General features: G+C 43.0%; 1 protein-coding gene across 1 annotated transcript in view; it reads left to right on the top strand.

Annotated features, from left to right (window-relative positions):
• The window catches only part of SH3BGR (SH3 domain binding glutamate rich protein), a 32,703-nt gene extending 25,386 nt beyond the window's left edge, over positions 1-7,317 (top strand). Inside the window, exons 5-7 of the mRNA XM_061453559.1 lie at positions 3,378-3,407; positions 5,806-5,926; positions 6,813-7,317. Of these exons, the coding sequence (XP_061309543.1) occupies positions 3,378-3,407; positions 5,806-5,889 (114 nt within the window). The 3' untranslated portion in view covers positions 5,890-5,926; positions 6,813-7,317. The remainder of the gene's footprint in view (positions 1-3,377; positions 3,408-5,805; positions 5,927-6,812) is intronic.
• The last annotated feature ends 7,808 nt before the right edge of the window (positions 7,318-15,125 follow it).

Genomic DNA, 15,125 nt, shown 5'->3' with positions numbered 1-15,125 from the left:
AGGCTGGAAAAGCACCCTTTTACATAGCCTCATGCAAGTCTCAGGTGCTGAGAAGTCCCATTTAAAATTTCAAAATGGCAATGAGGAGAGACAGTTCTCAGTGGGAACTGAAATTTCACATTAAATTCTGTCCAAACACTTTTCACGTCTCAGAATTTCAGCTGGCGCATGAGTGCCATCAAATACCATTTTCCTTGGCTCTTAAGACCAGCATAAAACTGCAGTGCATCCCCTGGCTGGCTTAGGTTACCTTGCCATTCGGGCTGGCAGAGTACTCTAGTATTTTTTAAATGCAGAATGCTGGAACATGTCTGCAAATGTGTCAAGCAGCTGTGTATGAGAGGTTTTGTAATGACATAATGCAATACCAGTCCTGTACAACAAGCACCTCCCTCCATTTCTCAGAGGATGGACTGGAGCTGTAAATGGAAAATATATTCTCCTTTAGTTTTTCTGGGAGGGAAGTGGCAGAGGAGCAAGCACAAGGCAAGACAGTGTATTTGAACAGATTGTTCTGTCATTATAAGGGTATAAAATATGATTAGTTTTACAGACCTTCCCCTTTCACCTGCACAGGGTTGAAATGGTCTTACATAAGGAGTAAGAGTCTTCCTGAAATCGTCCAACTCTGATATCACCTTCATCTTGCCAGGTGTATATTAGCTCATAGGGGAAGTAAAAAAAGCACTGTTTCTGTCTCATTTTTATACAGGGTACTTCCCACTGCAAGCAGCAAGGTCCAATGTCTCCTGATAGGGATGCACAAAACCTATTTTTCACCCTGTTCTACCACCCACTTCCCTTGTCACCTAGGACAAATCACTTTGGTGACATGGCATCTGTCTGCCTTGCCACAGTTTATCCCAATTATCACTTCTGTTGGGATGGCATGAATAATTCTGTAGAAATTCTGTTGTTCACAACAAACATCAGACAGAGGATGAATAACTTTGAGGCAGGTTCAGTGAGACGAATTCCACTTTATGTTTCTGTATCCCAATTCACCTTTAAAAAAGAAAGCTCGAATAACATTTCATTACCTGGCCAGGCGTTTATGAAGTTAAATACATTTGAAGACTGTCAGATTGCCGTTGTAGTATCTCCCCTGGATGTTAGGTCCTGAAGGGTACATGTAGTATCAACACCGTATTTTCAGTATTCCCCTTTATTCCTCTCATTCTGCAGCCCAGCACATCTTGTGTGACTGCTTTCCACATTGAATAGATGTTTTCTGTGTGCTCTCCCCACCCATGTGTTTTTTTTTCTGTCTAGCTTAGTAAGAGCCGTTCTCTGTATACTGAGTTCTGAAAGAGTGACCTTTGTGTCAGTGGCCCACCTTGTTTTGCAGCTGAACAGTTGCATCTTTTGAACAGTAGTCATGTCCCTTTTGGAGTGTCAACTTACTCTTTTGACAGACCATCAAACCAAAATACAGTAACTTAAGCACCACAGTTTTACGTTCTATTTCTGAATTAATATACCAGTGGGAATCCAGTATTGGCATTTTGGCCATGTTTAGCAGTCAGTTTCATACCAGCTTAAAAATTACTTTCTTATGCGGGGTGCAACCCAGCTGGCTTTTCTCCAGTGACTCTGCAGGAGAAACGCCAGTGCTATGGAAAAATTCCAGAAGAGTCTGGGCAAGATAAAGATATCTCAGTCTTTGCCAATGAGCATATGACAGGTAACAAAATAAACTGTGACTGTCTCAGTTGTGGAGCTGCATGAAGGCTCCCAGATTTCAGAAGGCTCCTTAAAGCCTCAGTAGCAAGGATGGCATCTGATGGTCAATATGGGTACTTGTGGAGGCTGCAGCCCTCCTCTAGTCCTTCAGTTGATCTTGCTGGAAGATGCAGGAGTCCAGAAGCTCCATCTTTTTGTCTCAGGCTGGTGTGAGCCTGAGGAAACCAGTGAAAGACCCCAACCCTCTGAAAAACAAAACTCTTAAGTCAGCAGCTGCCTCCTGAAAGTGGTGGGTATAAGTGGCAGTGCAAAAGGTTGTTCTTCATACACCTCACGTTAGACTGCCTAGGCTTCAGCAGCTGCAGCCCCTCATTCAAACAAGCACTCAGGAAACCTCAGAGCAGATACTGAAATACTAAGTCTCTTACACAGATGCAGTAGTAAGTAACAGAACAGCTTTCAGCGTGGTCACCAAGGAGCAGCTGTGCTAAGATTGCGAATTTTTTTTCACCTTAAACCTGTTGCATACTTTCCTTCCCTAACCACTTCATCAGGCTTATCTAATCTTTTTTTTCCATTCTTAATCCCTATCCTCTGATGGACAAGGTTGAGGAACCATTTTGTTGGGGGATAGTGTCCCTTTTTCTTGCTTTGTCTGTCCCTTTGTTTTTAAGCTTTTTGAGGATAAAACTGTGACCTTCTCTGCATATGGAAAAGCAAGGGCTCTGCTGGTCACTAGATATGATGGTAATATTTTTCTGTATTTTACTGCCTGATTTTAACTTCAGATTTTAGCTTGGGGGTTAGAATATTTTTAAGTGGTGTCCCAGTTAAATCAGTTTGCAGTACAGATTAGGCTCACTTCAGGGCAGAATTATTTTAGAAACATGTTCAAAAATCATAATGCAAGTCTGTACCCTCTCTCAGCAGTTCCCCAGGCCACCTATAAACCCTGGCACGGCAGTTCACTTCCATATCTCAATGCATTCTATGCAAACTCATATCAACCACTCATGCCTTCTGCATGGTACTATTCCATCTGCCTTTTCTCTTTGGGATTTTGCGTAAGATTAGCTCTTCTCTCCAATAACCAGCTTGGTATCTAACATTAAATTCTATTCACTGTACATTTATATAATTTTTCTCTTTTATTTCTCTTCATCACTTTTGCTTGATCTGTAGTCTAAACCCATCTTGTATTATATCTTATTCCCCCGTATTGCTGAGCCAAGGCATCTGTTCCAGCCTACAACAGTTAACAGAATTGCAAGCCAGAATCTGAGCGATGATGTGTAACATAGATAAGACTCTTCATAATTCTGATCATTTTTCAGACCACCTAATTAAAAAGAAAAAGAAAAAAAGCCACAACAAACACCAAACCTCCAAACCCCACCTGGAAAAGCAAACAAACCCCTCCATTGCTTTGCTCATCAACGAAGCAGATTTAATTGGAAGGAACTGAGAAAAAGGGAGCTGTATTTAATGATTTTATATCCCTTTTTCAAAGTAAAAGCTTAGGATAAATGTGCATTGTGAGTTAACCTGAAAGACATTATCTCAAAATAAATCCACTGAATTCCACATAATGTTCCTAAATCCAGTGTTTAATTTCTGCTGTTTCATCTACATGACCTCTGATATTCTTTCTTTGATCTGTCTTTTAAACATGTTCTTTTGTATCTCTTATGTAGGAAAGCAAGGAAGACCATGAAACAACAGGGGTATAGTATATTTTGCCTTCATCTTTTGTTTGCATGCATTTAATTCCTTTTCAGTCTCATTGCTTCACTCAAAAGTTAGTAAATTCTTATTCATGAAACTAAAAATACTAGTGTTATATTCAGCTAGAAATTATTATTGGTCATATCATAGTCTTATTGTTTGGGAACAAAGATAGGCCTCTAATAATAAAAAAAATGCAAATGGAAGAGAAATTGTCTTTCACAGATTCTTTAATAAAATGTGCCAAGGATTTCCAAGACAACTATATCTTTGACAATTGCTAACTGACACCATGCTGATTGCATTTTCAGTGTTGTGAGTATGAAAGAGCCATTCTGATATTTTAGGCAGTTCTGCCTGTAAAGGAAATATTTTCCTTGCCAGAATTTTGAAAGAACCAGGTGCAAATTCTTATGCCGTTTTCTCCTTTTCCTGGCATTTCAAGTTTATGCCTTGAATATTACTTCAGTATTGGAGCCTTCATAGCAGCCTTCCAGTATCTGACTGGGGGCTATAAGGATGCTGGGGAGGGACTCTTCATTAGGGACTGTAGTGATAGCACAAGGGGTAATGGGTTAAAACTTAAGCAGGGGAAGTCTAGATTGGATATAAGGAAGAAGTTCATTACTGTAAGAGTGATGAGGCACTGGAATGGGTTGCCCAGGGAAGTTGTGAATGCTCCATCACTGGCGGTGTTCAAGGCTAGGTTGGGCAGAGCCTTGAGTGACATGATTTAGTGTGAGATGTCCCTGCCCATGGCGGGCAGGTTGGAACTGGATGATCTTATGGTCCTTTCCAACCCTAACTATTCTATGATTCTATGATTCCCAGGAAAACTAATAATTACTTTAGGCTATTTTCCACTACAGGCCAGCAATTAGTAAGAGAACACATTCACATCTTCCCACTTCCAAACTGCAATATATATACATATATATATATATATGTGTGTGTGTGTGTGTGTGTGTGTGTGTGAACACATACACATGCCCGCTGTCAGTTATGCAGTGTGGACCCAGCAGCTGGAATGGAGCTCCATAGGCAAAATGTGGGGGGCTCCTGGTGAGGCTGACAAGGGCTGTTAAGGCTGCTTAGTGCACCCTGGCACCACTAGCTAATGTTTCAAGCAAGCAAAATACCCATTTTTTTTCTGCAAGAGGTAATTGACTTGAATTTTGAACTGAGGTTGTTAATATCTGAAAGATGTCGCTTGTCTGTGGGTTTGCCTGGCTCTGTTTCAAAGGCTGCTAATGAAAGACCCCTTTCCTGAGGGTCAGTGCTGAAAGAGGCAATATTCCTTTGATACAAGAATTTCTAATCCAGCTGACCTGTGTGGACATTCATATTACCTTCCTGGTTTTGCAGGGATGATCTCTTAGTGCAATGATTTTTCTCTGAAAAATGATTCAAACCAAGAATCTGGTTACAACAGGTCCATTCCCCAGCACATATTTAAGCAGGATTTTACTTCAATGTCTCAGATGTGGCTCTTGTACAAACAGTCTGTGTCTGAGAGGAAAACCAAAGGGCTGTGCTACTCATACTACCTGCAGTCCTGACTAAATACTAATTATATATTCTTTGAGTGACTGTTTGATTATGCCAGGAAGAAGCTACCATAATTTTTGTAGTCTAGGTAATGTATGAAGCTATGACATTTTGAGATAAAGCTTGTTTATACACATGGAAAGAATGCTTTTGAACAAGAATTTGCTGGAAGAGAAGGAACAGAGAAGCTTACAATGCAATTTTGAGTTCTTTTTCAGAGTAGAACTACACTTCAAAGCTTCATTTACTGGCTCTTAAAAGACAATAAGCGCAGATTGTTGTCTGTCTTACATAAATGCTAGCTTTCAGATAACTGTTCATTTGATTGACTGAAGAAAAGGGCTATTGTCTTTAAATTGTGCATTTCTTCTATATAAAAGAGAGAAATAAAACCTTCTGAAACAGAGACAAGGCTGTATTATCTGATTCTGAATGATTTGTTGATTATTCAGGAGCCTAGTTCACGTGCCATGAATCTTGACTTGTTTACTTCTCCAAGAAAGTGTATTATTAAAAATACTAAACTTTTTTCATATTTGCATTTATTTCATATCCTCATTCTGATCTTGAATATTTTTTTACAACTTAACTAGGTACCATATTCTAGCCTCTCTAAGAAGGTTCTTATATTCCAGCACTTGCCTATTAACTCCAGAAAGCTAGAGCCCTGGCATGAAAAGATTAAAAGCTCTATACATTACTTCTTTTTTCTATTTTTTTTTTTAAAGCTCAAATAATACTGCATTTACTAGAAACAGAAAAGTTGCAAAAGCAGAGCCCTGCATTTCAAGACTGTTTATTTTTTCTTCAATTCCTACATGATAATTACAACTGTTTTCTATAAAAAAGGAGGAAGAAGAAAAGCAGGAAGAGGCAGAAGAAAAGGAAGATGGAGAAGAAAAGGACAAAGTGGAGGAGCAAGAAGAGTCTTAGGACACTGTGACACATTCTTTCTTGAACAGGTTTTCAGGTAACCATTAAGATGTCCAGCACAGTTTCTAAATGTTCTTAAAGTAACCCAAACTTGAAAATTTTGTACATGTTGTTGTTATATGCAATGACAAGAATGGAAGGTATGTACCAAAACCAAAAGAAGCCTTACATTTGAAGCATAACAGTTAGTAAGAACTATTCCCTTTATTGTGTCCATTGGTTTTCCCATTTCTGTGGCATCAATGAATCTGACTTTCCTGCACAGCTGTCTCTGTCATCCCTAATATCCACCATATTTTGCAGGCTCTTCCATTCATTCCCTATCGCTCTTACAACATTCACTTCCCTGCCAGGCTTCTGATAGCTACTTTGGGCGTATTCCTTAGCATTTTCTTGTGCTGTGTCCCCTAAATATGAGCAATGCAGAGAGTAGCATGCTCTCTGAATGGGCCAGGGCTCTCCTGGCATGGGCCAACGCAGTGGTCATCCCCCTGTACTCTGCACTGGTGAGGCAGCATCTCGAATACTGTGTTCAGTTCTGGGCTCCTCACTACAAGAAGGACGTGGAGGTGCTGGAGCGGGTCCAGAAAAGGGCAACAAAGCTGGTGAAGGGTCTGGAGCCCAAGTCTCATGAGGAATGGCTAAGGGAACTGGGGTTGTTTAGTCTGGAGAAGAGAAGGCTCAGGGGGAACCTTCTTGCTCTCTACAACTTCCTGAAAGGAGGTTGTAGTGAGGTGGGGATCTGTCTCTTCTCCCGAGTAACAAGAGATAGGACAAAAGGAAATGGCCTCAAGCTGCGCTAGGGGAGGTTTAGGTTGGGTATTAGGAAAAATTTCTTCACAGAGAGGGTGCTCAGTATTCAGACATGTAAAATCACAAAAGGAGTGCTAAATTCTAATCTAATTTTCCTTATTTTTGTTCAGGAAGCACAAGCTGGAGTAGCCCTGACAAAGAAAATAAAATTGATCTCTCGAGCAAATCATCACTACCTTTCATGCCTGTAGGCTTATGAACACATAAATGCATAACAGAACAAGATACCACTCTGTACTATGTGTTGCCTTTATATATATATTTGGTATTCCATTTGTTTGTTAGAACGGGTCTTCTTATATCTAACTGATGGTATTTCAGGCGATTGTTATATATTGGAATAGTATTGTCTATGTCACGTTCTAGACTGTAAGCTTCTCAGGGCAGGAGCCATGTCTTTCTCCATGTTTATGTACTGCCAAACACATTGTTGCCACTTAGCAGATAACTGCACTCACACAAGTGACCTATTTAGAGAAAAAGAAATTCAGTGTTGAAAACTGCAAAGAGGCTTCCTGTGTGCAAGCTGTGTGAGTCACTTCTCTTCAGCTGGCTTTTGAAAATGATTGAGATTTCCATTGTACAGCAGTTTAAATAAATGCATTTTCTGTCATATCTCTTCTTTGTCTTCAAAAGCATTAATTCAACCCTAGATCTATAAAGTTTTCTCAATTTCCATCGTCTCCAACATTACAGAGGATGTGCAAAGTCCTTTTCCTTGCCTTATGTTCCTGCTGATGTTTCTGCATTAAAGATGATGATCTTCATTGAAGAAAAAAGATGTACCAGTCCCTTCTGCTGAAGCCTTTTCAGCCTTCTTGGAGATATATATGTATTCACTGGTACAGGAAAGTGGAGAAAACTAATCCACATTGACACTGTAACTGTTGGTTAGAAGTTCACTGAGGAGGGAGTTTGGATTTCAGTTGTTTATATAAACTCTTTGTAGAGGAAGGGAGGGGATAAAAAATGCTTATTGCGAAAGTAGCCCATAGCTTCATAAACTCGACAAACTCCAAAGCAACTACAAGTTTATGTTCAACTCTGATCGGGAAGAGGTTGGCTTTTCAAGCTGAAATCTCCCACACCACGAGTGCTTGAACAGTGGCTGAACAGATAAAGTGGACAAAAAAATTGTGGAGGCTTCTGAAATGTCCTGAGTGGGTACATCTGAAGTTCCAGTTGTTGGGAGGGGATGAACGAGGAAGCAGAGCTATCTGCACTGTTCTTACACTCGTAGGTTATGCTGAGTTCAGAGCTGGCAGGTCCAGCTAGGAGAAGAACCTTGGAGTCCTCACTCACAGCTCACATGCAGACCCAGGAAAATGCTGGGCATCGTCAGGACTTTGCTGCCATGTAAAGCCTTGCTGAGGTGACATCTTGAGCACTTTGTGCAGTCCGGTCTTTGCATCTTTGCAAGACTTTGTGGCATAAGGATAGGTGCAGAGAAAACAACAGTCAGAGAGGATGAAGCAGCTGCTCCATGAGACTGAAAAGACGCTTTGATTTGGAGAGGAAGCAAAGGCATTTACAAAGGTCATAAAGGCCGTGAATAGGATGAATACAGAACTGTTGGTCAAAAAATACTGCAATAGTATAATGAAAATTAGTGTGCACAATGAAATTAGTAGAGCAGATTAACAGAGGTAAAAGAGAGTACTTGTTTTATATGGTATGTTGGGAACCTCTTGAATTTGTTGTCACAGGATGTTATGGAGACTGATGATGTTAACAAGGCCAAGGAGGTATGAGACAATGTCAGGAATGGAAGGCTTGTAAGTGGATACTACGGCCTGGGATGTATCTACCAATATCCCTAATCCAATGAATTGTGGGTGCAGAAAATTTGACTGGGAACAGAAAAATTGAATAGAGAAGACTTGCTGTCCCTGAAGATCATTGCCCACTTCCACTTTTCAGCCTGAGTGCCAGGTTAGGTGAGCAGGTGATTTCCAGGGGAAAATGTTCCCCATCTCACCAGCAGCTGAACTGGGGTGCCATCATTGCTGCAGTAGTTCTGAGCAAAAGGCTGGACTTGGGAGTATGGTAACCAAAATGAAAACAGAACTGTTAATTACTCTGGAAATGTGGTAAATCCAGGGCAGTGAGTATGTGTTGTGCAACAGCTGGCATGTTTATGGTAACCTTGACTTCTTCCTGGGCTGCCAGAGCTTCAAATGGCTGATGACCCACAGACTCCACTTTTCCCCCTGCTGATGTACAGAGCAAAGAGCCTGAGTGTACTCAGTATATCAGGCAGGGCCACGGGCTTTGGATTTGAGACAAAACCACCACACCTTGTGTATTCAGGTATTATTCATTAAGGCAGAAATATGGCAGCCATCTTCTCAAGAGGGTATAATCTGGAAAGCCTGCCAGGGAATGTGAGGAATGCTAAGCCTCCTGTACTGGAGTGACACACTCCCCTGGTCTTCAGCTGGTGACTGAGTTACGCTCAGTGTGTAGTGAAAAAGTAAACAGGATGGTGGATGGTTGTCCTCACAACACAGTTTTTCGGTGCGTTCCTTGGGATAATCTCTTTTAGCATGTGCCGATCATCATCTCTGCCAGACCAAAAGGAGGATGTGAGTATTCAAAGGATAAACTGAAAGCTGATGGCTGCTTGGTGGTTTTAACCATAATGCTAATTCTGCTTACATAAGCTTAATACTTTCTGCAGTAATTTAATGCAACTAGGCAAAGTCTTCAGATTACAGCTGAATGAAAATCAGTAACACAGGTATGTGAGCTATTGACTTAAATTTGTTTGAAAACATACTGTCTGCATTTTTATATCATTATATTTTAGTGGGACAGAGTATCTGCAAGTTGTTAAACATGGCGTGCCTGGTACACAGTGTTTCATAGCTTCAGGAAGCTGTGGATGCAAAATCATTCTGTTGCACCCCCATTAAATACAAACCAGCATGTTGCTTTCTGTGACCCTCTGGTATGTGAAGTATTTTCCTTGGGTGATTGATGCTAGAAACTTCTACTGTACTGACACAAGCTAAAATTAGAAAAGCTTCAAAATATGCTTGCTACAGATCCATGTATGTCATAGGATGGTGGATGTTTGCACTTTTAAAGTGATTGATTGCCAAGCTGAACAGACTGCTGACGTGTAAAAGAAGCAACTAAGTAGATAAGGCTAGGCAATGCTTTGTTGTCTAGGAAAATAAATGCTAGAGATTCATTCAGTTGCTACTAATACAGGGGTTTGAATAACAGGTCCAAGAAGGCGACTTGGGCCAAGTTGTCTCATACATGAGAGCACTTCTGAGCTAAAAAATTGTGTATAAGAGTATTTCTCCTAAGAAAGCTCTAAGAGAAATTAACTGAGAGAAGTTAAACTGTTCTGTAGTTTTGGCAGTAAAACACTAGCCTCCAGTCTGTGTTCCTGGTTAACTTTCCAGCCGCCACATCTGTTCGCCTGCCTTTCAAATAATAAAACTTGCTAGTAGTCTTCAGTTAACTGCAAGAATATCAGTGTTAAAGGAGACAAGGTTATTTATCTGTGTTCTCTGACAACTTCAGAAGGCTGGAAATATGCTTGATGAAAGATCTGGGAAGCTGAAAATTCAAGACAGTAATTTCATTAGGAGGCAGATTGGAAGTTTGAGGTTTGATGTCAGATACCCTGAAGGATGCTTTCTGCTCCTCCAGTTGCAAAGTCACTGCCATGCATAAAGTGAACAGAGGAAACAACAATTCTCAGCTGAGACTCATTGTCAGTGTTTTACTGTCTCCATGTTTTGCATGGGATGTAAGGTGCAGAGGCTGGATGACATGCTTAATACCACAAACCAAGGGCACCTAGAGTCCAGATTAGATGTGGGCTACCTGCTGTGCATTTCCCTGCTTCAGAACATACCAACCATCGGTTTGCATATGGTAACGACTTTATATCAATGAATATTTTGAATCTCTCAGGTTGGAAAAGACCCTTAAGATCCTCAAGTCCAACCATAAACCTAACACTGCCAACTCCACCACTAAACCGTGTCCCTAAGCACCATGTCTACAGAAGCAGAAAATAATGCAAGAACCTAGAAGATCTGGTTTTATTGTTTTCTTGTAATTAACTTAGCACCTGAGTGGGCAGAGAGAAACCTTGCTTGGGAGGATGGGCCCATTGTCAGCCCACTGCATAGAATCACAGAATGGTTTGGGTTGGAAAGGTCATTAAGATCATCCGCTTCTTCCCCTCCCCTGCAATAGGCAGGGCCACCTTCCACCATGTTGCTCAAAGCCCCATCCAACCTGGCCTTGAACACTGTCAGAGATGGGGTCTGCAGGTGCTCAGTAACAGAGGGTTACATGGAGCTCTCTTGTTGCACAGCCAGAGCAGCATGCTGAGCAATGGTGAGCCCTGCTATTGCCAGCTGTAGCCTTCAAGATCACATTAGCCTGATAAAGTTAGCAGCCTCAGGGCTTGCCAGGCAGCACAAAGCACATGAGCTGCCTTCTTTCTTGCTGCTCAGCCTATATTCCCTTCCCCTTCCCCTTCCCTTGCCCTGCCCAACAATCTCTGCAGTGGTAGCCCTGGGTGATGCCCTAGGCACAGCAAGTCACAGGCAGCAGGGCTGTGCATGGGGTGCAGCTGGAAAGGGCTGGGATGCTGATGGGTGCTTCTCCTGGGCTCCCCAACAAGGGGTGTGTTCCAGCCCTTCCAGCCGACTCAGCAGCAGCATATCAGGTGTGAAATCCTGGCACTAACTCGATGGTTCCTTACCCAGGCTGGAGTGAAGGGAAGGAAAAGCAAGAAAAGTGAGAAAGAAAATGGGGGCAAAAATCCCCTTTGGGCCAGGAAGCATCTTCTGGTGATTGCACATGAGCATTTCTCAGCAGCCAGTGATGGAGTATAGTGTGTTAGAGAAGTTTTGGCTTTCAGTGTGCACCAGTACTTTTCCATAAGGACTATAGCATTGCTGGATTTTAATGATGTAATTTACTGCGTTAATATTGGCTACATCCAGCTTAAATGGATCTGATACTGGCATCCATGTGCTCCTAATCAGATTCTGATGAAAGCTAGAAGCAATAATAGAAAATTACATTGGGTTTCTGGCCAGCCTTGGGCTGGTTTCAGCGCAGCTGCTGGTGTAGCCCATTGCAGACAATGCAGGAGACAGAGGAATGGGCTCTGGTGACAGAAATCTGCACTGGGAGACACCAGCCATGCCGACTGTGGCAGTGGGAGAGGTATTGCCTGACTGTCTCTGGAGGTGGTGAGGACACCTCCGCCTGATGGCCAGCACTGGGAGAGGAGAAGGCAGTGAGGAAGGAGACATAGTGCTGACAGGGATGTGCCCAAGGTAGTGAAGACCTCCAAGCATGGGTCCTGGGGACCATGTTTAACCAGTGGCCCCAGCACAGGATGCATGTGCTGATGAAGTTCTGCACTGGCAAAGAGCTGGGGCACATTTCTAATATGGAGGAGAATGGGATGGTGTCCCAGAAAAAAAGTGAAAGACTCAAAATGCAGAAGTGAGGTAAAATTTGGTGTATGGAGTAACAGCATTGTGTGCTTTGGGGGCAAATGAGAATTTCTGCTGCAAGCTTGGAGCCCATCCTCCTAGAAATGGCACAGGGGGAGAAAGGCATGTGCGCACAGGTTCACCTCCAAGCCGCAAGGAGCTGTAATGTGAGGCACTGGTAGCAAAGAGGCATGTGATGAGTAGATGTGCTAAGGAGCTATTTTCAGAAGTGAAGGGAATACCGAGTAACATTGCAAAGCACTGCAGTGGCACCTCCTTTGGGTCAGGTACTGTGTAATGTTTGAACCCCTGGTCAAAAGGACACATTCACACTGAGATGTCATGGAAATATTCCAGTTATCAAGGCCTTGCACTGTCCAATTTACAAAAGGAAGTGACAGGACCTTGGTTGGTGTAGTCCAGCAAAATTGCCAAACTTGGAATTCCCCAAAATTCCCTCAAAATTGAAAGTTGATTTGTACTGAGGAATAGAGAAAACACAAAGCTGGAGAAGGAAGTTACTCCAGAGGAAGGGGAAATAATGTCTCTTCAGCAGATGCACACTGCACATTTTATGTTATGTGCCGTGAGGAGCTGCATGAAAAATAAAGCAAGGAGAGACCATGACTGTATGAGAGCACATATTGAATGTACAGGACAGGCTGCTGAGCACACTGAGAAACAGGATGACAGCAGGAATATTTCCAGGATCTGGGAATGTCTCTCACCTGAAGAGAGGAAGCAGACAGAGTGGCAGGTCCCCTTCGCACTGCTGTGAGGCTTTTACCTGTGGTGACACAGCTGAGACTTTGCAGAACTTCACAAGGAAGTTGGGAACTTCCCTTTGAGAAACTGGCTGCTGTTAGCAACCGGGGCTTCACTGGTGGAAACCTGCTATCTAGGGATGCCTGTAGTATATTAGAGATAGCTGAAGAGTGAATTCAGCCAGTGCTATATATCTTCAGCATTCCTGTTCTTCACAGTACATTTTAATCTGTAGTGATCTTTGCCTGACTGTTAACTATTCCTCAGGCCAGCATCAACATCCCTCAAGTGACTAATGCTACAAACACAGGTGTTTTGGTGCGCGGTGTCTTAAGGGTGTGTGTTGAAGTCTTGTCCGCTACTATTCAAACATCATGAGAGCCTGGCAGACATCTGATTCCCATCTGCGTCAGCAGGCAGGACTCAGAAATGTGCTGAGATAATCCCCTGGGAGGTGACAAAGCCTCTTTGGGTTACAGACAGGCCCACCCAACAGTTACCCCTGGGCTACATCCAAGTCCCAAAAGCTGGCAGCGAGGCTTATCGACACGCCGCAGGTGAAGGTCAGAGACTTCTACAGGGTGTCCTGTCAGGATGTATTATTCACTTCCAAATTAGGTGTGATTACAATGGCTTTCTCAGCCTCTTGTGCTGAAACAGCAGCAAGTACCTCTGTGAAGGTAAAGGCATCTTCTGCTCACTAGCAAGAAGTCAACAGTAAAATAAACCAAGGTTTTTATACTTGGTTTTGTATATTTTATTCACCAAGAGGTCATGGAGCGTAGTGGGGAGGAAGCTCGTTTGTCACCTGTTGAAATTAGGTACTGTTGCAGATGTAAGCATTGCAGGAAGCAGCTTTGGAAATATTGGTGCAACACGGCATGAGGACATGACTTACCAGACAGATGGCTTCACTTATCTTTGGGTAAGCCTTTGCCAAGCAAACAGCTTTTGGAGGGTGAGGCCAGGGCCTTGTGACAGCTTGCTTGCTTGCTTTCGCATGATACTTGAAGGTGGCAGGGCAGGGTTGCTCTCTCCAAGGCCTCATCCATCAGCTGCTGACAATGAGGGTGTACGGTTGCTAATGCCCCAAACTGAGATAACAGAAAATCACTCTCAAACTGTGTGTCACCCAGTAAACTGTCCCTAACCTCACTGAGACTAGTAAAGAGAAACGTTCAATAAGACCCTGTACTCATTGACATAAAACACCACACCCCGCTGATGTGCTGGTTTGGTTGGGATGGAAGATTGCAGGGCACTGGAGAGCAAGAGCCTGGCAGAAGAAATTATCTGTAAATGGCATACCCAGAGGAGCAGGGGGAGGCTTTTGTCTCTTGGTGACATGGCTCGCTTGCAGGTTAGAAACCACCAGCTGCCTATTGAGCAAAAATAATGACTCCAGCAATTCTGTTCCATGAGTTGGATGATTTTTTTTTTTGTATGAGTCATTTACCTCTAAAGGAGTTTGATTAAAAAAAACAAAAGTTCCCCAAAAGCAAAGCTCCGTGATTTACTCAAATTTTGCCTGAAATTTTGTTTAACGGGGCAGTTTCCTCTCTTTCCTTTGTGGGCAGGAACCCGGAGACACCCTCTGCTTGAAAAAGGAGTAATAGAACTAGCGAGGTTGGAAAAGACCTTTAAGATCATCAAGTCCTACTGTTACCCCAGGACTGCCAAGTCCACCACTAAACCATGTCACTGAGGGCGTCTGCATGGTTTTTGAACACTTCCAGGGATGGTGATTCCACCACTGCCCTGGGCAGCCTGTTCCAATGCCTGAGTGTGCTCTTGGTGAAGAAATTGTTCCTAATGTCCGATCTAAACCTTCCCTGATGCAGCTTGAGGCCATTTCCTCTTCTCTTATCAGTTGTTACTTGGGGAGAAATTACTTGGGAACTTCTAACCCTAAATGTATTGTGAGGTGGGTTTTGTCCTGTGGGGTATTTTGGGCCACCTGTGCAGCCAGGATAGCAGTGGGAGCAGGGCTGGGAGTGCGAGCTACCAAATGTGGCCCCATGGCACTTCCGCAGCTCAGCAGTGGAAGAGGACTGTCTGACAGGGAATTTGGGTTTCCCTGAGCCCATTGGCTGCTCTGAACCATTCGAGCTGCCCTGCTCCAAACCATTCGAGCTGCCCTGCCCCAAACCATGAGAGCTGCCCTGCCTTGCTTGGTGC

Source organism: Pezoporus flaviventris, unplaced genomic scaffold (assembly GCF_033815535.1).
Source record: "Pezoporus flaviventris isolate CSIRO_AGI_PZ_B2104156 unplaced genomic scaffold, CSIRO_AGI_Pfla_v1 ptg000015l, whole genome shotgun sequence".
In the NCBI taxonomy this organism is placed as follows: domain Eukaryota; kingdom Metazoa; phylum Chordata; class Aves; order Psittaciformes; family Psittacidae; genus Pezoporus; species Pezoporus flaviventris.
This window is presented reverse-complemented; position numbering and strand designations above follow the sequence as displayed.